Source organism: Artemia sp. Qi Xiang Cuo, chromosome 13 (genome assembly GCF_049724085.1).
Source record: "Artemia sp. Qi Xiang Cuo chromosome 13, ASM4972408v1, whole genome shotgun sequence".
Classification (NCBI taxonomy): domain Eukaryota; kingdom Metazoa; phylum Arthropoda; class Branchiopoda; order Anostraca; family Artemiidae; genus Artemia; species Artemia sp. Qi Xiang Cuo.
The window spans coordinates 60763308-60786275 of record NC_142806.1 but is presented as its reverse complement, the minus strand read 5'-3'; the positions used below and the strand labels follow the sequence as shown (position 1 = coordinate 60786275).

General features: G+C 38.0%; 2 protein-coding genes across 2 annotated transcripts in view; one reads left to right on the top strand and one right to left on the bottom strand.

Moving 5' to 3' along the window:
• The window catches only part of LOC148945506 (dolichyl-diphosphooligosaccharide--protein glycosyltransferase subunit STT3A-like), a 43234-nt gene extending 25433 nt beyond the window's left edge, over nt 1–17801 (bottom strand). Inside the window, exons 1-4 of the mRNA XM_089099503.1 lie at nt 17668–17801; nt 13056–13247; nt 9058–9211; nt 5275–5513 (exon numbers count right to left, since the gene is read on the bottom strand). Coding sequence (XP_088955629.1) covers nt 5275–5513; nt 9058–9211; nt 13056–13247; nt 17668–17757 — 675 coding nt within the window. The 5' untranslated portion in view covers nt 17758–17801. The remainder of the gene's footprint in view (nt 1–5274; nt 5514–9057; nt 9212–13055; nt 13248–17667) is intronic.
• Nucleotides 17802–20162: 2361 nt separating this feature from the next.
• The window catches only part of LOC148945505 (uncharacterized), a 3833-nt gene continuing 1027 nt past the window's right edge, over nt 20163–22968 (top strand). Inside the window, exon 1 of the mRNA XM_089099064.1 lies at nt 20163–22394. Coding sequence (XP_088955190.1) covers nt 20163–22394 — 2232 coding nt within the window. The remainder of the gene's footprint in view (nt 22395–22968) is intronic.

Here is a 22968-nt window from a genome sequence, read left to right as displayed (position 1 = left end):
GTTCCTAGCGATGGCAAATATCAGGTTGAGCGATGTGCAAACGCTTGCCATGGACCGAAGTGGATGGAGGAGGCAGACGTCACTCTCTACGCCGAGCAGCGCCCGGCAGGAGACATAAGTAGGTAAGTTTCACCGTTACATGGAAAGGGTCGTCAAATTTTAGTTGTGCTTTGTTTTAAGGTTTGAAATTTTTTTTTTAAGGTATCCTTGGATTTTTATTAGTAATTTTTATGTTATTTTCGTGCACTGAGGACGGTCAAGTGGAGGTCTTGACCGAAATATTTCCATTTTAGTCCACATTTTTCACTGGCTTGTATAATCCTCGTTCTTCTCTTTTTTACTACTATTTTTACTATTTTTACTTTTTTACTATTATATATACTTTTTTACTATTTTTCGTTCATCAATAGTATGAGCTCCGGGGTTTCTTCTGTGTTCTTACAGTACCTGCAAAACGGCCTACTGGCAACTTATCCATTTGGCTGCTTAATTTTATATGAAAAGGATTGGTGGTTGAAGTTAAAAAGCTGTGGTTGAAGCTGTGTTTGTACGAACTGTTTGGCACCAGAAATATACGTTTCAAACTGCCGATTGGATACCAAATGCCGCATTTTGTTCATTTAAAGCGGGAGAAAGATGCAAAAAGGTACTTGAACAATTCTCATTTGCAGAGTTTCCACTAGCTTGTATATCCTGCTGCCCAGAAATACTTTTTTTGCAAATACTGCCCTCTTTTTGTAACTGGGGCTAGCGGAGTTCAAACGGGCAGGTTGCCCTACAAAAGCTGGTCACAAAGCCTGTCTCAAAATTTGCTAAATTAATGGGAAAAGATGGAGACCTGACAGTACATGATACTTCCCAGTACCACCGTGACCCAGTAGAAGCTGGAAAGTCCTTTCTAAGAGCCTATGATTCTCAGCACGAATCTGTAAATAACCGCGTTAACGTACAGCGAATGAAGCAAGTAACAGAAAACAGACAGAGGCTTAAGCCAATTCTGGAATCAATCATATTTCTAGGAAGGCAGAATATTCCATTGAGGCGCCATCGGGATGATGGCAGCTTAAACTTGGATGACATGCCGCTTTCCAGCGAAGAAAACTTCCGAGAACTACTACGTTATCGTGTTGAAAATGGCGACAGTAAATTAAAGGAACAACTGAAAACATTGGGAAAAAACGCTACCTTTATCAGCAAAACACCTCAAAACCAGTTGATTGAGTGTTGTGCGACAGAAGTCATAGGTGTTGTTCAAGAGAGAGTAAAGTCAGCAAGGTATTACAGCATCATTTTCGATGAGAAAACAGATGTGTCACATTCATCGCAACTTAGTTTAGGCCTCTGCTACGTTTTCGATAACCATAGACGCGAGAACTTCATAGGTTTTGTAGACGTTCATCATGCCACCTTTGAAAGTTCTTCTGCAAACAAAGAGCCGACTGTCAACGGAAAAGTGATTGGCTAGCTAGTTCTAAGCCTCTTGGAAGAAATGGGTTTGAGTCTACTTGACTGTGTTGGAATTGGGACGGATGGGTGTGCAATGATGGTATCAAATATCTGTGGTGCTGTAGTGGAAATTCAGAAAAAAGCTAAAAGCAAGTCTGGTTGTTCCTACTTTAACTGCGCCCTGAACCTTTCCTTGTCAAGAAGCTCAGCTGTTTCCAGCATCACAAATGCCATAGGCATTATAAAAGAAGTTGTTGCATTTTTTAATGCATCTGCGAAGAGAAATTACGTCTTGAATAAGATTCTGAAAGCTAAGCTCACGGGAATGTACGAGACGAGGTGGATCGAGCGGCACGAGTCACTTATGCAGTTTATGTCTGAACTTCCAAAAATCATCCAGTCTTTGGAACACATCAGTCACTGGAGTGAATCAGTAACCGCTCCGAAGGCAAAGACGCTTGTGACAGCGTTACATAGTGCGGAATTCGTCGTTTCCCTTCAGTTTCTACGCAGCATTTTCGCTGTGACCGTGCCTCTTAGTCGGATACTCCAGAAGAAGACTTAGGACTTGGGTACTGCCGATGGCCATGTTTCCGACCTTTTAGATGTTCTGGAAAAGCGACGGGAAACGTGTGACGAAGAGTTCGCATTAGTATTCGAGCAAGTAAAAGAATTGCCAGATGAAATCAAATTGTCTGTTGAAATTCCAAGGATTACACAGACAGGTTCATCGAAATAATCCTCCTCATACTACGCCAGAAGAATATTATCGACCTGCTGTTTTTCCACCTATGCTCGACTTAGTCATAAGTGACTTAAAGAGCCCATTCTCAAGAGCCACGTTGAACTCTTACCTGTTAACTGTACTGCTGCCATCAAATATTGTGAATTTTAGTAATGATTTTCTACAATCTTCCATCAAAGAGATCTCTAGCATGTGCGGTCAACTTCATGGCTTAAGCGTGCTGTCTACCAGTGCAACGCTTATTTTGGTAGAAACGCATGTGTGGAGAAATAGATAGCCTCGTGTTAAAAGAGGAGGAGGTATTTTTCCTCGTTCAGCGGAAGAAACTGCCAAGGAATGTGACAGAGACCTTTATCCTTATGTCAGCTCACTTCTTGCTATTTTCATATCTCTTCCAGTGAGCGTGGCATCTGCCGAGCGTAGCTTCTCAACTTTATGCAAACTGAAAATCTGGCTCAGAACACAGATGAGGCAAACTAGACTCACTGGTTTGGCCATCCGTAATGTGCATCGTGACATCGATATCAGCATTGACAGGGTAATCGACAGGTTTGCGAACAGTTGAGCCAGGAAGCTTGAACTTTTCTTATAAACAGTTGTCAGTTGATCAAGTAGAGTCTTTGTAAGCATTATTGTAATATATGAAAACCCCATTTTCGTTAAATAAGAGACCGACAGGGACACTTAAAACACGAAAAAAATGAGCCTTGTTTGGCCAAAAAAAAGGACACTACTCCCACTCTTTTCGGTAAGAATCCCCCCCCCCCTAGAACGAAAGGCTGAATCCGCCCCTGAACTACACGAAGTAATTTTAACGATGTTTCTCATTAAAATCCTTGAACAAAAATTATTCCCAAAAAAGCTTGAAACAATATTTTCGTTTTTCTTTAAGATATACCCTTTCGTTTCGGACACAACGACACAACAGGGAGAAACCTGAAGTATCCAAATAAACTTCTTCTCACCTGCTTCATTTCGGATCAACTGACGAAATTACCTAATTCTTAATTATTCTTTATTTTTACAATTTTTTTTATCGCATGTCAATTCTAAGACACAGCCATTCTCGCATAAACCTTTAAAGCCCTACTTTTATCCTGCGAAATTATGAAAACGAGAGCATCGCTTTTATAATTTGTTTTATAAATTCTTGAACAAATTCGCTTTTATAATTCTTGAACAAATTCAAGATTTTTTTTTGTTCTTCTGTAAATAACGAGAGCGTAATACTGTGAATATTAAGATTAGCAGGAGACTCGTAGTACAACCTTGTGGGACACCATACTAGCAATATTTATCAAACCCGAAAAAGCTCCATTTATCTCAGCCATGATCATTCGATCAGAAAGCTATGAATCGAATAGTGACATTCCTTTCTTCTTCCCCTTTCTACAATTTTCCATTTGACGAGAGCTCGCACATCGATGAGAACATTTATTTTCGCACACCGGAAACTTTTTATGTGTCGTAATAATGAAGCAACGTCAGGGGTGTTATCCAGTAAATCACTAATTGTTTAGTAATTAATTAATTTTTGAGCTATTTGTAAAATGATGAGGACTATGGACACCGTATATCAGTGGCGGATCCAGGGGGCAAGGGGGACGAGGGCCCCCTTCCCCCTAGCGTAGTTTAAAGTAGTGTAATTTACTTTAAAAATCCTGGATCCGCCCCTGCCACATATGACTGTCATTATGCATGAGCAAACTAAATTACTTTTAGTTTTCTCTTCTAAGTTAAAATTTAAAGGACTTTTCCAAGATATTGATATTCACATGTTGTCTATTTACGCAAAATATGCGATTCACCCATTCATTTTGGCTGGACCATGTTTTAGGTCAAATCTAGTTTGAAGAAGTATTTTATTTCTGGCAATAGAGTTTCTTACTTTTTTCACAGAAAATCTTCCAAGTACCAAAGATATCAAAATAAAACATTTTTCTGCCCCCTAAATCATCTCAGGTACGTTCATACCTGAAAACCAGAACCTTCGAAGGTTTTTCTTTCGGTTGTTTCCGAATTGGAAGCTTTAAAGGCTTTACTATATATTCGTCAGCGTTGCCACGTTGAACCATGAAAATAAATAAGGAGAACTAATCAGTTTAATTTGACAGCGTTTTTCGTCCGTAAAATTCGAACATTGACAATCTATTGCTTCCTTAAGACAACTATGGCTTCAAAGGAAAGCCACATTTTTTTTTTACACAAAAATGTGGCTTTCAAAGGAAAGCCACATTTTTTATTGTTTGGTGACATACGTTTTTAGCCTTATTTTTGTTGATTTCCTACCCACTTTTTTTTTTATTTGGTGCCATCTGTTACAAGAGAACTTTCTTATGGAGGTCTTTTTTGTTAAAGATTGAACTGGAAATTCTCTCATTTTTTAAAAACATGGTTTTACAAGGTTCCACTTCACCAATTTACATAATCAGATTTTATTTTCACTGTCCTTGTATATGATATATTTTATCGATATAACAATTTTTTTTTTGTATTATCTATCGCACTCGAATAATAATAAAATAAAAGGATACGAGGATTATTTTCAGCCAGCGGAAAAAAAAACAAAAAAAACGAAAAGACAAAAGCATATGTTTTGGCAGGGACCTCTGCAAAGCCGTCTTCAGTGCTCTGGCCTGGTTTTTGTTTCTGAGTTTCTCCTGCTTTGTTAACATTCACTTCAAAAGGTCAGTTTTGTTTGCCGAATTTGATTCTTCTTGATATCTTCACGTTTTTTTTTAATTTTTTCCGGAAACTTTTGCCAACTGCGGAAACTTTTGCCGTTTTTTCCGTTTTCTTCTCGTTTATTTCCACTGGCTGAAAATTACCCTCGTCTCCTTGGTGATTTTTGTGCAGTCTTAAAACGTATTCACCATCTATAATGTAGCAGCAGTAGTTATCATCTACAATTCCTCTTTGAATAAAGGAGAGAGTGAGAGGAAGACGAAGAGAAAGAGTTTTTAAGTGAGAGAGGGAGAGGAAGAGGAAGAGAAAGAGAGTTATTATAACAGTTTCCCTCAAAGCGAGGAAAAGGAGGCTCAATAAAACAAAGTACAAAAATGAGGCGAAAAAAATAGACTTACCGCAAAATACATAGCGGTCACACCGTAAAGAATTGCAAAAATATTGGCATCATTAAGTTTGCTAAAGCAGATATAAATACCAGCCGGGAATAGAAATACCAAAATATGGAGATCAAAGAAGAACGAGGACCAAGCAGTTGGCTGATGTTCTGATACAGAGGCAATTATTGGAATGTGATTTTTAGCATAGGATGGATCCAACAGCGAATAGAAACGTCCTGTCCATGGTGCAATTTTTCCTAGTGAAAATGAGCTTATTAAGTATCAACTAGATTTGCAAATTAATTAGTACTAACAGGAAGTAGAAATATCCATTCCACGGTGCAATCTTTTTTCTGGAAGCTTAATCACCGTAAATCAGAGTTTGAAAAAAAAGACAAAAAATAGACAATAAAACAGTGACTATATAAACAGTGATAGACAATAGAAACGTTCTGCCCTTGGTGTGATTTTTTCTAGTGAAAATGAACCTGGTAAGTATCAACTAGATTTGCAAATTAATTAGCACTAACAGTAAGTAGAAATATCCATTCCACGATGCAATCTTTTTTCTGGAAGCTCTGATCACTGTAAATCAGAGTTTGAAAAAAAGACAAAAAATAGACAATAAACAGTGATTTATCGTTGTTTTAGTTTTTATCTTTTTTCTCGACTGGCCTCAATCTCTTTTGTCGTTTTTTCTTACTACTGCTACTAACAATTCACCTCAGTACCAAGCCGCCTGAGGCCAACACAGCTACGCACGCTCCTCCTCCATCCCAATCTATTCAAGGCCTCCCTCTTTACACCGGGAAGCTTCCTATTCCCTTAAATCTGTCCTTACGACCTCCTCCCACCCCAACTGCAGACAACCTGCTTTCTGTTTAGCCCTAGACATTTGACCGAAAAGGAAAATCTTTGGCAATCAGTGACCCTTCATCGACAGCCTACTGTTTGAAATACGGTCAGTCAGTCCGTAGACAATTGGTCAGTCCGTAGACAATGAAATCCGTAGACAATTTCCCTGGAAAACATTCCTCTGTTTTTCGGAGCGCCCATGCTTCAAAACCATATTTTACCACTGTCATCACTGTAGCTTACAATATTCTAATTTATATGGGATTCTTCCAAAAACACATACTTTTTTTCGATGTCTGATAGTGTTTTTAAATACTATCAGACATCTGGTAGTTTTTATTTTCCTTAGACCTTTCTTTTCTATCCAGAAAAGGGGGTAGTTTTATCGAGCTGATTTGATAAGAATTTCTCAAACGTAAAGTACAATTTGACTTTGTTAAACATTTGGTAATGTTGATTCTGTTTAGAATTTTTTTTTCCTCCAAAATATATTTCAGTAGTTCCGTCAGGTATATTAAAAAGGGATTTCCTATAATACAAAGACTGGTTGGTTATCAGTCAAACCGCTGTTGGCGGAACACTGGAACAATCGAATTTTTAACTTAAGGTTTTCAGTAATCGGGAATAAAGCGGAGATAAATGAGCTCTACAAATGATAAACTAGAATATACAAAAAACCCAAATATTTCACATTAGTTCAAGATTACTTACTTTAATACAGCTTTTAAGCTGGCTAGTCCCCCTTTATTGGAGTTACCAGGACCTAAGGTTGGTTCTAAAGCCAAAGATTTTGAAGCCAAAATTTCACAGTCTGCTATCGTATGGCTATCTTGTTACATGAATCTTTTACTGGGACACTGCTTTATGGCTCCAATTTTGGAACAAATGCTGTATCTGAGTTGCTCGATGGCCACCAGATTGTTCTGTACTCCTTCTTTGCATATCCAAAAACAAATAATAAACCGCCCGCCGATGCCAGCTATGGCGAGCGTCACGATCAGCAATTTGTGACTCTATTGAGAAAAGTTGACTATAAGAAAACTGGCGTAGGAGAACGAGCACAAACTCAACTTGGCAGACAGTGATTCTACCCTGCTCGTACCTGATGCATTGTCTTGCCATGCTGTTGCCTTGGATAATGGACAGTTGTTCTTCCCTGTGGCAGCAGTTCATATATTTCTAAAGTGGATGATATTAGGGTCAAATTTCGCGCTTTCACATAGAACCCATGAAAAACAATCGTTTTGGGTCATATAGCTATGCTAATTACCACAACGCAAATCTGCATACAGGTGGACAGATAAGCAAAAGAAGGCATTCCCCTCACACTGACCTGAAAGACTAGGCAAAAAAACGAGCAAAAATGGGGTTTTTAAAGGCCAAATGAAAATACTGAAAAAACACAACGAAGCGAATATTTCAAGAGGACAAACGCCTCTCTTCTTCAGCGCGAAACGAAATAACGTATCCAAGGAAAGTGCCGAAGAAACAAAAAAAAACAAAAAACGCAACAAAAACAAAAGCGGAAAGTCAATGTGAAAAGAACCAAAGACCCAAAGAAAAAACCAAAAACTTAAAAGATGAATAAAATTCAATAAAATCCAAAAAATAAGAACGAAAACCAAATACCTAACAACCATAATAGCGAGTTATTCGCCAATATCCGCGATTTGCACAAAATCTGAAAAATTATGAACTGCCATCGACGGATACTAGCGAACAACTAGCGGATACTAGCGAGTTGTGATGATGATTCTCTCGATGATGACTAGTCCTTTGTGTGAATTCGCTAATGGGCCCTTTATCTTTTAGATGGTCGGCCGACACTGAGTCTCACAAAATAATTCTAAGGTACCGTATGCGTACTTTACGGTACAATACGGTTCCACGGAGCATGTGTCGTATTTTGGTTTCTAGCGTCGCGTGGTCCTAAAGTTATTAAAGAAGTACTAACTATTCTACGATTTATTTTGTATTTATTTTTTTTTGTCCTTTCTTCTCTGTTTCCCTGGCCTTAGAGCCTTTCAGGGAGGGGGGGGGAGAGAGGTGATTTTTTGTGCATTTTGTGAATATTTATTTATTAATAAATGAATGAACTCTGAAATGAATATAAATAAATACTACTGCATATATAAAAATTTCCATAAAATTGGCGTGGACTTAAAAAAACTTTTAAGTATTTGTGTTAGAAGGAATCTAAAAAACAATGAAAAAGAAGAAAATCTAGAAAACCGCGACACCACTGGTGTCCACAGAAAATAATTGTAGCAACAATCAGTAAATAATAACGATATAAAAGCTTTTAAAGCAGTAGGAAAAAAGAATAACAAAATTTCTGCACAAAAGAAAATAATGAAAAATAAAAGAATGAAGAAAAAAATAATGTAACAAAAGAAAATAATTGTAGCAACAATCAGTAAATAATAAAGATGTAAAAAGATTTTAAAGCATTAGGCAAAAGGGGTAACAAAATTTCTATATATATGATAGCAAAAGAGCCAACTTCACCGGCCGTTTAGTAGACAAAAAGGTGACTTATACTACTTTTTCTGAGCTTCTCCCACTGGCTTGCGCCTCCAGCCCTGAGCAATGACGGGATCAAGCTTTAAACTTCACAATAATCTGATGTCAAGTCTTTCCGTTCGCTACAAACTACAGCTCAGGCCTTTGGTTCTCACAAATATGCAGCCTCATTGTTCGAATTGTGTTCGGGCATGCAGTCACAGCGCCCTTGTAACCACGACGTGCCCACTATTGTTGATTTTGTTTCTTTAGATTATATTTTTCCAATTTTTTGGCTGTGTACGTTTCATGGTTCCAATTATCTTCAAAAATTTCCACGTTTCCTCTCAATTTGTTTATTTTATTTATTAGTACCAATAATAAAGTGTACACGCAGATACAGGCTTGATTTTATACAAAAAAAAAAAAAAAATCAGCAAGTACCTGATACAGCAAGTACTCCTCCAATAATTACAGCCAATGTCGCCATGAAAACAGTGAAAGTGCGAAAAAGTACCGCAAATTGTTCTTTACTCAATTTGGATTTCAAGTACTCAACGAAAGCAAGTAGTTGACAGAGACCAAAGGTTCCAAGGGCCTGAAACAGTACAAAATAAAAATTAAATTACAAATACTACAAAATAAAAAAAAATTAAGCAAAATAAAAAATACTACAAACAATAAGGATGCAACACAGATTTACCGTGCCCTAGGGTACCAATAAGAAACCACTGTATCTCTCAAAACCGTCCATGGATGTGTCACAAAGCATTAGCCAAGCAATTCGAGCCTTATTGTTGCTTGGAGAAAATCAAAATTTTGGTACTAATTATGGCTCAACGTTTGACTGGTTTTCGGACATTTGTTTTTGTAGTAACAAAATTCACCTACCATACGAAACATATAGCCAAATTCACATCCCAGCAGGCCTCTCAATCTGAAAATTCCTTTTGGAAAAATATTTCGAGGTATCCCCTCAGCGCCTGCCTATCTGTTCAAGATTAAAAAAAAACACAAGTTATTTCAACTGAAGGTAAGAATCAATATCAAAAATTAAAACGGAAAGAAATTATTACATATACGAGGAGATTGCCCCTTCCTCAACACCTCGCTCTTCACGCGAAAGTTTTTCGGCATTTAAAAAAAATTTACGTATTGTTCTAATTAAACAACCCTTGTGTTTCAGGAGTCGTGTTTAAAAAATTGGGACAAAATTTTAACTTTATCGGAAAGAGCGAGGTGTTGAGGAGGGGGAATCCCCGCGTATACGTAATAATTTATGTTCGTTTCAAGTTTTAATATTTCTCCTTACTTTCAGTTGACAAAACTTGTTTTATTTTAAATTTCTGATCGTTTTTTCATAGCGCCGGTAAATCTGGCTCCACCTCCATGAAGAAATCATCTGGACAATTAAATCCTGGTGAAAATTTACCCCGGACTATTACGCTTAACATCCCCACGCGTAATTTCATATAAAATTTCGGGCAAATTCCATCAGTATAAAATTTCCCCTAAAAAGTTCACCCCCGGGAAAATTCCCTCCCAATGGAAAATTCTCCACGCCCAAATTCCCCGAGTAAAAAATTCATCCCCCCCTCACCCAAAAAATGTATGCATACATCCCAAAATACATCCTACATGCGTAATACATCCTCCACGCGTAATTTCATATAGGATTTCTGGCAAATTCCTCCAGTATACAATTTCCCCTAAAAAGTTCACCCACTGGAAAATTCCCTCCCAATGGAAAATTCTCCCCGCCCAAATTCCCCGAGTAAAAAATTCATCCCCCCCCTCACCCAAAAAATGTATGCATACATCCCAAAATACAAATACTATACAAATACTATACGTAAACAATGGGAAAATTTTATAACTTAAAGACCTTTCCCCCAGGGGCTGTGGGGGATCATGTTATCACCAAAGACATATTTATTAGGCCTTTCAATTATGCTAAAAAACTGCAATCTCAGAATTTTGATCGGACGATTTTGGCAAAAAGTGGCGTGGGAGGGGGGCCTAGTTACCCTCCATTTTTTCGGTCATTTAAAAAGGGCATTAAATCATTTCATTTACGATACAATGAGCCCTCTCTCGATATTCTAGGCCCACTGGGTTGATACGATCACCCCTGAAAAAAAAAAATAATAAAAAAACAAACAGGCTTCCGTGATCTTTGTTCTGGCAGTGAGCTGCTAGCTAACCATATTGCACACAACCACTGTACAATGATTTGTATTGTCTTTGTTTTCGATTGGGGATGTCTGTCCAATTCCTCACCACAGTCCTCACGATAGCTAGTAGTTCCTGCCAGATTTTTTGGCTACTATTCATCGACCTGGATGCAAAGTGTTATGTCACAACATATCAATTAGCATTGCAATGACGCCTTGTCTGTTATGCGAAGACATTGTTCGATACTGTTTTTTCTGACAAATCTCTCGGGCGATCTGTTCACAAGGTACGTAAAGTGTTTGGCTCCTTGATTCACGCCACTACGCTAGTCCATGCAACAGAAAGGGGAGGTTATCCCTTGGCATATTAGATCTATCCGAGAAATGTATTCTTATCTTAAAGTTCGCATAGTACTTTATTCATTGTCCAAACCTGACGACTCTAAATTGCACCACCAACTTTTATTCACGCGATATCTGATTTCTTATTGGGTCTGAGAAAGAAACCCATAAAGGTCCTGTTTCTCCCTAGTCACTTTTGAACAATGGAAAACAGGATGCACAATCTGCCCCTTCCTCGCCCCTTTCTCGCCCTTTCTCGCCCTTCCTCCAAGCCAGTTTTAATTTCTCGCAGCGGACATTGTGAACTTGAGTCTTACTATCCAGGGCAGTAGTAAATTTTTCGCATGGCTACGATTGGAGTACGTAAGGCTTGGACTTGAATTAAACGCGAAAAATACCGGTTATATACTCAAATAGAACCCAAGAGCACCAAAGGAAACTCCTTTTGAGTTCAATAGAAACAGGAAACTTATTAGCTCACATCGAACGTTGTGTCAGTCAATCTGACGCATTATTTGTCGTAAATACGGATAACCAGCATTTACGGATAAACAGAGGCAAGTACACAGCATGAGTACGCATGTTCTGGTAGATCTCAGTGACTATAGCTGAATAAAAAAAAACCCTGATGTCGTAAGTTTTGAGTTACGTAATAGAAACAACTTTTTGTCTACCTTACAATATCCATCTTCTTTTAAAACTTTTCATCTTCATTCTAGTACCAAGTTATACATACAAATCGCCGTTTTGAAAAATTCTTTTAATATCAGATAAACCAAAACCCTGTCCAGTGCTCTTCCACTCCACAACATATCTTCTTCGATCCCTGCTTTAGAGCCGTAACTGCTATCTTAATAGAAAATTTAGCATTTTCCACCCCGTCCTATTCCTATTCATGGCAAAGCAAGTTGAAGAGTTTTGCTCTTTTCAATTATTGAAGTTAAATCTTGCTACTGATTTCGAATTTAAAGTGTTTGCTATTTCCAACTGTCACATTAACGTTTATTGTCTTCTTCTTTTTCTTTGTTAATGCTCCATCCTTTTCCTTTTTATTTGGTGTTCAGATAAATAAATTTACAATAAGCAAAGGGTTGTACGTAGGTATTAAAATGAAAGATTTAAAGCCGAACTGGACAGCATTGGAAGTACCCATTAGACTAGATAAGCCCCCCTTAAAGTTCAGCTTTTGGTCGCCCATGCTTGGTATCATCCGCCTCTCCCCACCTTGTCTCCCTCTAAAATTGAATGGATAATTTGCCCCTCCCGATTCATAGTACATTCCCAGCAAAAAAGTGGTTTGGACATAAATAACAAATAAGTTTTTTCTTCAATAATAGTGAGTTGTTTTCCGCTATTCAATTACACAATGTTTTACTTGGGGTATATAACCAAAAACGATCTAATGACCCAACTAACCTTTTTCATCTTCCTTTTCTTGGCTTATAGATTTCTCCAGATTTTCATCAACAGCGAGTTTTTGCGTTCACTCCCTCCCCCCCCCCAAAAAAAAAGAAATTCAACGTACCTTCTTGTCACAATTAAATCGCCCCTTGTTTTCCAGCCTCCAGACTCATGTGAAAATACATTTTTCTTAAAACTGTGAATACAAATTCCTTATCTTTATTTCTTAGGAATAGGACGCAAATAAGTTTCGAACATTTTGAAACAGACACACTACATATGCATTGCGTGGTAAAAATCATTAATTCAATTTCAAAGCTCAATTTGGTTTATGCCTCACTGCTATCACCTCCTTCTCGAGCAACGAAAAAATTGCACATTACCACTCAAAATAGAAAATTTAAAACGTCATTTTTTTCAGTTTCACTCGTTAAAACAAAACAGAATGCATTATACTAATAATAAAAATAAAATAAAAGGAATATATAAATAAACATTTAGAATATTTGCAATAATATAACTTACTAGCATGTGTTCTGAGCTTTGAACAGACTGAAATCCAACAAACGGAATTTGCATCGAAAGGATTGTTCCCAAAGTAAAAGTGGTGCTATAGGAAACATAAATCTTGTGCGAAAAGCGACCGGAGATCATCAAAGCTAAAACATGAATTGGAATGAGGTTGATTAAAAACACGTAGCCTCCCCATGACGAAACCTGAAAAATAAATTAATTTATTCTCATAAAAAATCAAAAACACATAAAACCGTACAACAGCTTTTTTTACTTTTAAATTAATATTATGCACTGTTTGTTTCAATAGCAAGAGAATGATGATTCATAAAATCTTAAACACTATTGTTTTTTACATGTTTTTTTTTTAAAAGGCTGTATAATAGCTTTTCTATTATCATTTTCTAAAAGTATGGATTGTGTCCTTATTGCTTTAGTAATGAAGGAGCATGGATTCATAAAATCTCTCACGTTGTTATTTTTAAATATTTTTTTCTTTTGTATATATATATATATATATGTATATATATATATATATATATGTATATATATATGCTTTGTTTGTTTTATTTATTCTTTGTAGACCAAGACTCTAACATATTTGTTCCAGCAGCAGAGGAACATGGATTCATGAAATCCCATATGCTTTTAATTTTTAGGATTTTTTAATGTCAGATAGAGCTACTTAAAAAAAATAAAAATAAAAGTGAATTTGAATGAGGTTGATTAAAAACAATAGCCTCCCCGTGACGAAACCTGAAAAATAAATTAATTTATTTTCATAAAAAAAACGATAAAGACATAAAAACCACACAACAACTTTTTTTGCTTTTAAATTAATATAGTGCACTGTTTGTTTTAATAGCAAGAGAATGATGATTCATAAAATCATTTACACTGTTGTTTTTTACATGTTTTTTTTCCTGTAAGATCTAGTTTTAAAAGAAAGGCTTTACAAAAGGCTGGAAAATAGCTTTGCTATTATCATTTTCTAAAAGTCATATATAATTTTTTCAAGTATGGATTGTGTCCTTATTGGTTCAGTAATGAAGAAGTATGGATTCATAAAATTTCATACATTGTTATTTTTAAATATTTTTTTCTTTGTTAGAAGGGACTATTAAAAGTATATATATATATATATATATATATATATATATATATATATATATATATATATATATATATATATATATATATATATATATATATATATATATATATATATATATATATATATATATATATATATATATATATATATATATATATATATATATATATATATATATATATATATATATATATATATATATATATATATATATATATATATATATATATATATATCAACCTCCGACAGAGCCAGAAGGACGAGGTTCTAATCTTGCAGTGCTCCCAGCACTTGTATATATATATATATATATATATATATATATATATATATATATATATATATACAAGTGCTGGGAGCACTGCAAGATTAGCACCTCGACCTTCTGGCTCTGTCGGAAGTTTTGATGGCTAGAATCTGGATCAAATAAACTGGATGGAGATGTGACCATTATACACAGCGGATCGCAGCAAAAGCACAAATTCGGAGTAGCCCTAATGATGACAAAACATACTTCCCAAGCTCTACTACAGTGGACACCGGTATCACCTAGCTTCCTGAAAGCCCACTTCATCTGCGCGCATGCGGAACTGTCAGTAGTAATATGCTACGCACACACCAATGACGCCACCGACGAATCAAAAGACGAATTTTACGGAGTTCGTAGCAAACGACATACCACGGCATGACATAGTAAGTTTTCTAGGAGACTTTAACGCGCAAGTAGGGAACGACCGATCCTTTTCCCCAGAGGTTCTCGACGAGCAGGGCCTGGGCCAGCGAAAAGACGACAGAGAACTACTTATCGACTTCGCGCTCCTCAACGACCTTGTAATCGGAGGTACCCTATTTTATCATCGGGATGTACACAAATATTCTTGGTTATCTCCCGATGGACCCACCCGAAATCAGATTGGCCATTGTCTTCGGAGCAAGAATTCGAGATCAAGCCTACTAGATATAAGAGATATAAAGGAGCCGAAAATGGCTCAGATCCTAAACTGATGGCAACTAAAATCTGCCTCAAATTGAAAAGAAATAGAAACGCAAAAAAAGCTCCCTTAAACACAGTCTTCGACTGGGAGAAACTGAGGGTGAGAGAATTCAAGCAAGCCTTTGAACTAGAGATGCGGAGTAGACTTGAAGCCATGCCTTTATGATGCTGATAGCGATCATTACTGGGAAATCATAAAGTTGTTCTTTCACAATGACGCGAAAGCCACCATTTTGTACCACAAGAGCCAAGGACCAGTGGCTTTCTGACTAAACATGGAAACTCATAGAGAAAACAAAAAAAGTAAAAGCATCACTTATCCAAAGACAAATCCCCGACCGACTCTCAGAAACGACGAATACAGAGTCTCGAATAATGTGGTAAAGAAGAGTGCCAGAAAAGACCAGAGAAACCAGCTGAAGCTGAAAGCAGCGCAGGCAGAAGATGCAGCAAAGAGAGGAAAAGAGCTGTCTATAAAATCGCTAATGAGACTATTGGAAAGAAATTCTCTATTCAACATGGAACAGTAAATCCTGATAATGCTCGGCATCCTGATAACCGAGCAGTCTGACGTACACGAAGTCTAAGCCAGTTACTTCGAGAAGCTGTTGAACAGACCTTCAGCGAAATTATAGCAGCAGCAAAGAAGCTGAAAAATCGGAAGTCGCCTGGTGAAGACAGGATATCCACAGAAATGATAAGAGCGACTGTTCTGACCAGCCTCAAGTTCTGAACAGCGGTGTTCGCAGTAATCTGGGCGACCACCAAAATACCTTCAGATTAGAAACGCAGCACCCTTGTGAGGATTTTTAAGAAAGGCAATGCGTCCCTGCCAGAAAACTGGCGGGAAATCTGCATGCTTTCCATGCCTAGCAAATTGCTGACACACATTTACTGCAGAGAATCAGCTCGCAGCTCGACAGACACCATTACGACGAGCAACAGGGGTTCAGACCGAGCCGTTCATGTGCAGACCGGATATTTACTCTACGGCTACTGACGGAAGAAAGCAGAGTGGCACTCCAGAATCTATATGATATTCATTAATTTTGAGAAGGCATTTCACTTAGTAGACCGCCAAAGTCTGTTGAAGATCCTACTGCATTACGAAATCCCTCAAAAGATAGTTTCACTGATCGTTCCGCTCTAAGAAAATAGCAAGTGTTGTGTAAAGACACCAGACGACCAAACTCGTTTCTTCCGCATCCTGTCAAGAGTTAAGCAAGGTTTGCGTCTTGTCACCACAACTTTTCGTAATCGTCATTACTACACTGCGAAGTACAAGCACAGACGAAATCAAGCTGAATCCCGAAATACACCTCAGCGATGTAGACTTCGCTGACGACATCACCGTCCTGGAATCATGCAAGCCACAACTCCAAGAACTCCTTGACAAAGTGAGGGAGAGAGGTTGCCAGATCGGCCTGAAAATAAATAATGAGGAAACAAAATGCATGGCTACCACAGACCTTTCCCTGAGCATCATTTGCGGAGACCAACACATAGAGCAAGTCGCCCATTTCAAATACGTGGGAAGCATAATTGAAAGCACCGGATCGACCACAAAAGAAGTGCTCACAAGAATTGGCAAAACCAATGGGGCCTTCAATAGATTACGAAAAGTTTGGCGGTCCCAAAGCTTCTCTATACGGCTAAAGCTACGAATCTTCAATAGTAATGTTATGCCAGTGCTGCTTTACGCAGCCGAAACCTGGCACCTCAACCAGGAACAAGAGAGAAGAATACTTGCTTTCGAAAACAAACGTCTTAGAAGAATTCTCAACATCCGTTGGCAGCAGAGAATAGCAAACAAATCCATCCACTACAAGACGGGCCAGCCTCTCGTGAAATATATCATGAGTTCACCGATGGAGGTACCTTGGCCACGTACTACGTATGGACAATCTCAAACTACCAAATGCAGCGCACCATTGACAGCCGTCGGGTCCAAGCCGCAGTGGCAGACCAGAAACATTCTGCGTCGAACGTACCACACCGATCTCCGTAACCTGGAAGCATCAATCCAACCTTAGTAGGAGGACATACTGGCAGCAAAAAACCTACGGGAAGATTGGCAGCTCCTTCTTGATGCCCTGGGTGCCTCTGGAGGCACAGGCGGATCTAAGGTCTGGGGTAAGATACCTCCCATCAGGGCTCCTCAGAGGAATACCAATTGCCTTCCTGCCACCTGGTTTCGACGCTTTAATTTCCTTACCCAGTGGAACGTCTACCATGAAGTTCTGTTATGGTATTCCTATGTTAAATAAAACTTGTGAAATACATGCCTACTAGTAAAATTATTCAAAAATACCTACAAAATAAGATTAAATCTATCCATATTATAATATTACTATAATACCATATTAATTTATACACAGTTTAGACAAATAAAATTTTGATACATACAATTATTTGCTCACTCCAAGTTTTAAATCTACTTTGAGTTTCAATTTGTCGAGATTCCATTGCATTTTCACGAAAATAAAATTTAGAAAAGAGGGAGAACGATACTTAACCATATAGAAATATGCAAGCGCTGTCATTGATCCCCATAGAAGAGAACCTGTCCTGACAGCTTTTATCCAGAAATAATAGGTCAACAGCATGCAGAAAATGGCAATACCTATAAATGTAAAAAGTTAGAAGAAAAGTATACACTTAAAAGTATAACTATAGAATTTAAAAGTAAAAACTATGAAAGCGGGTTTTTCAATACATAGTTGAAATTCATTTTCCAACTTATCAGTGATAGTTATGACATGCAATTAAATTTACGTAAGATTAAAAAAATAATTTATTTAGAAATGAGAAATTACGAGGCTTATTACGACTAAAGAAAAAAAGCTAGGCCAATAGGAATTTATGCGGCTTCAGATCTGTATCTGAACTATACTTAAATCTTTCACAATAACAAATTAAAAATAGAAATAAAAAAATGTGTTACTTTGTTAGCCAGTTGACGACTCTCAAGTAAAATTCAGTTTATTGGGCTTCCCCAGGCATATTTTAAAAGCTCATTAAACATATTCAACTATACCAGACCAGATATATTAAATGACCAGATCATGATTGCGGAGGTAGTTGTACACTAGTACAGAACGAACCACGGCCCGGAGTAATCAAAATTACATAGGAAGTTTAAAAAAATGGCTATTTAAAAAAATTGCCATTTGTAGTTTATTCAGGAGTGGCAACTATTATCTCTAGGCCTATTTGTGTTAATACCATACTAAAATGATATTTTGAAAACCAATTTTTGAAAAAAAACCAAAACCTTTAAAAAATGGTATTGGGTCGAAACAAAAAATACACCACTGAAGTATCCATTGCTGGAAATCCTAGAGAGAAATCCTACTGCCTCCTGGATTGAACAAGAAGGAAAATCACTTTTTGCATGGGTAGCAATGATGTCTCCTCTTTTTTCTTCAATAATAGAGGGGCACTGGAATATCATAGAGAGCTGTTTAAGGGCTCATTTGAAAGGAAATTGCTATATCTAGTGTCTTTGGTAATTCGCTAAGCATAATATATAAAATAAAATAAATTTTTACAAAACTGTATACTTAAAGGAGGTTTTACAATTCCCCATGATACATTTTAAAAGGTCCCTGGAGCTATTTTGGTTCTCAATGTGATCAGAAGCTCAAGTATTGAATGTGGTTTTCAAACATATAGTTGAAAATTTGCTTTAAATAATTCCTCAGAATATCTCACAAGAATATTTTCTGTTTGGTGACTAGCAGCTCGTTATACTATATATTATATTTATGTATCTACGTCAATGTAAATTTTTATTGGAATGAATTATTAGGGAGTTGAAGAATATTAAGAACTCAACATAATAATTTATGTTTGTTAATTAGTTTACTACTGCTACTAACAACTCACCGCAGCACCAAGCCGACAGAAGCCAACACAGCTACGCACACTCCTCCTCCATCCCAATCTTTTCAAAGCATCCCTTTTTACACCCTCCCAGGAAGTTCCCATTTCCTTTAAATCTTTCTTTAAAACATCCTCCCACCCCAAACGAGGACGACCTGCTTTCTGTTTAGCCCTAGATGGTTGGCCGAAAAGGCCAATCTTTGGCAATCTGTAATCCCTCATCAGCACAACGTGCCCTAGCCACCTCGACCTTTCTTTCATCATAGCCCTATAAAGCGGTATTGAACCACATTTTCGTACAGCCTACTGTTTGAAATATGGTCAGTCAGCCGGGTACCAAGAACAATCCGTAAGCAATTTCTCTGAAAAACACTAGCGAATCTTTCTTCCGCTTTTCGGACCGCCCATACTTCAGAGCCATATTTGACCACTGTCATCACTGTAGCTTCAAATATTCTAATCTTGGTTTGCAGACTTATCTTCCTATTCTTCCAAACGTTTTTTTAACTGTAAAAAAACATTCTGAGCCTTGGCTATTCTACTTTTAACATCTTCACTGCTACAACCGTGTTTACTAATAATACTACCAAGGTAAGTGAAGCTTACCTGATCAATCTTTTCATTACCCAACGTCACCTTTTCATTTTCACTTATTCCTAGCCTTAGTGAATTAGTCTTCTTAACATTAATTTTCAAACCTACTCTAGCACCCTGAACTCGCAAAACCTCTAAACGTTCGTTCATTTTAATCACACTTTCATCGAGGATGCGTAAAACGTCAGCAGATCCTAAGTTCATTAGATTTTTTCCTCCCACGGTTAGTCCGAGTTCTCACAGAGACTGTCCGGGGATCATTGCAGAAGTCAAAAATCTGCATATATGGAACTAGAGGTGATATTTGATTAATAAACCAAAAATCTGTTTCCTATAAATTAGAAAAATAAAGTGACAATGAAACAAAAAAAAAAAGATTATTTTTATATAGTTTTCTAATTCTACTTTTTTAATACAGTTGAGACATGCTAATTAAAATATTTAAAATTTTTTTTTATACACGAACAATTTTTTAAGAGCTCTTATTAAACATTTAGATACCAATGGCTATGAAAAAGCCTACTACAACGAAATGACTTCTCTCTCCATCATTTGCCGAAATATCTATGGGCACAATTCAGTCAAACTAGACTACGTTAAAGAACTATGCCGTAAATTTAATGTTGTGTGCTTACAAGAACATTTACTCACCTCCGAAAATTTTGGTCTTTTCGAACAGTTGAATCAAAAAACTTTGTTCATGCATGAAGCAAAAAGGTCCTCAGTCCGCGGTCGACCGAGTGGGGGCACTGCTATCATAACGGACAGTTCGCTTGAATGTCAAAAGCTGGAATCGTGTGAGTTCTTCCTCGCTGTAGATTTTCCTGGCCCCGGGGGTTTTGTTCTGATCACGGTTTATCTACCAACAAACCTAAACACCCTCTCTTCCGAAAAACGGTTCTCGGAAGCTTTTGGCCGCCTCTCGCGCTTACTTATTAGGCTGGGCAATCGAAGAGTGCTAGTCTGCGGTGACTTTCAGTGCGACTTAACGAACCCATCAAATAAGCTCTCCGAAATCTTCTTCTCAGTAGTCCCAGCTGGGTATGATCTCTGTGAAAAGACTGACGCACATACGTACATCCATAATTCCGGTTCAACGACAAACATTGACCATGTGCTATGTAACTTCTCTCTAGGTGCTCCAGTCACCGTGGACTCTGAGCACACAGTAAGTGATCACCTTGGCTTATGCTTTAAGGCTAACTTCTTCCCGTGTAGGCCGAATAAGCCCCAAATTTATGCTACCAAGACTGAGTGGAATAAAATAAACGCTGACCAGTATAAACAGACATGTGATGAGATTCTCGGAAAGATAAAAGTTCCCTTTCAGCTCTTGATGCATGGCTCGAGTGATTTGGTAGCACTAGACATTTATTGTACTGAGATTATACATGCAATGAAAACGGCTGAGCAGGCTTCTGTACCCACTCGCCGTTTTAAACCTGGAATCAGCAAGCCTGGCTGGAGTCGCTCTCCTAAAGTAAGGCAAGCCAAAGCGCGTGCTAAGTTTTGGCTGAGATTATGGCGCGATTGCGAGAGGCCTAGGTCAGGTGTAGTGTTTGAGCAGTTCCGCAACACGAAAAAAACTTATAATAAGTCTGTAAGTGATCTTAAAGCTGCCGAAGCCGAACTTGCTTCCCAAGAAGCAGCAAATAATCCTGTATATATGTGGAAGTCTTTTAGACAGTCTAAACCAGTGACAAACCCTGCTAGTAACATACCTGAGGAGCAGTGTGTAAAACACTATAGTGAAGTTTTTGGGATCAAACATGCCCAACTAACAACCGAAAGTGATAGTGAGCTCTCACGAGCTTTTGCGTCCCTCTTGAGCCAACGGAACTATTTTACCGTCTCAATAGGCGAAGTGCTCCAGGTTATTAAGCAGCTGAGAAAGGGCAAGGCTCCCGGGCACGACGGAATTGTGACTGAACACCTCCGCTGTGGCTCACCTCTGCTCATTGAGCACTTGACGCTGCTATATCAAATGTGCCTTGATTCTGGTGCAGTCCCTAAGTCGTTTGCCCTAGGTATTGTGTCTAACGTCTTGAAGAAGGGAAAAAATCGGAACCTCTGCTCGAGCTATAGGCCTATAACAGTTTCTAGTACATTAAGCAAAGTGTTAGAGAGACTTCTGTTACCTGAGCTGTTACGAAAGTGTAAAATTGACAATCGACAATTCGGGTTCCGTCGCCACCTCGGTTGTGCATTTGCACATCGCCTTCTTACGCGTAGAGTATCGAAAGCTCAGAATCAATCACGGACTCTTTTAATTTGTGCAGTAGATGTGTCCGCGGCGTTCGATTCGGTAATTCATTCAAAGTTAATTTTGAACCTGCTGCACCAAGGTGTGAACCCACATGTAGCGGCCGTCCTATGGCACTGGTATTCGAGTAGCCTTATCCGTGTTAAGTTGAGTAGTGAACTCCTGTCGAAACCGATTAAGCTTCACCGGGGACTGCGTCAAGGGTCGGTTTTAAGCCCTGTACTCTTCAATTCACTAACCTCGTCGGTAACAAAAAAGATTAACGGTGGTTTTAACACTGAATGTATGGATGTGAGCCTACTGTGCTACGCCGAAGACATATTACTGGTGAGCACATCGCTTTGTAACCTTCAAGCTAATATCGATCTCCTAAGTCGAGGTTATACTAATATTGGTCTGGTTATTAACCCTGCTAAAACAGAATTTCTTGTATTTGAACCCCCGCGTGCGCCGTCTGAAGTTGCCCGTCGCGAGGCTACCCGTGTTACCGTTGCAGGGCACGTAGTACTTCCAAGCCGCAAGTTGAAGTACCTAGGTATTACATATGGAAGCGACCTCAGAAGCTCGCGTGCTCTTTTTGTTGACCAGGTTCTGTCGGGTTTTCGGTCTGGGTATGCTAAACTTGCAGCTCTGAAGTTTAAATTTAATAAGCATATCCTTGCTAGGCTGTATCGTGCCGTCGCTCTTCCCTTTGCTCACTACATCTCACCCGTTTGGCATTGGCTATCGAATTCGGATATGTTGCGAATCCGTTCAGGCTTTTGCAAATATTTAAAGTTTCTGCTTGGTCTGCCACTTTACCTCCGTAACACTGGTCTGCTAGAAAAGTATCATATACCTGATCCTGTTGAGTTCATGCCGAATTTTGAGAAACAAGCTCTTGTGAAACACAGGGCACTATTATTTGATTTCCCAGCGACTTTCTTGCTTGATAGTTGAAGTGTGATTTGTTTGTATTTAGTAGATTATTATGTTCTGTTGATTTGTTTTCGTCTTTATTTTCTCTTTTCTTTTGTTTTGCTCCGCTTCTTCATGCTTCTTTTTTATAAGCGGGTTTGTAATAAATTATTATTAT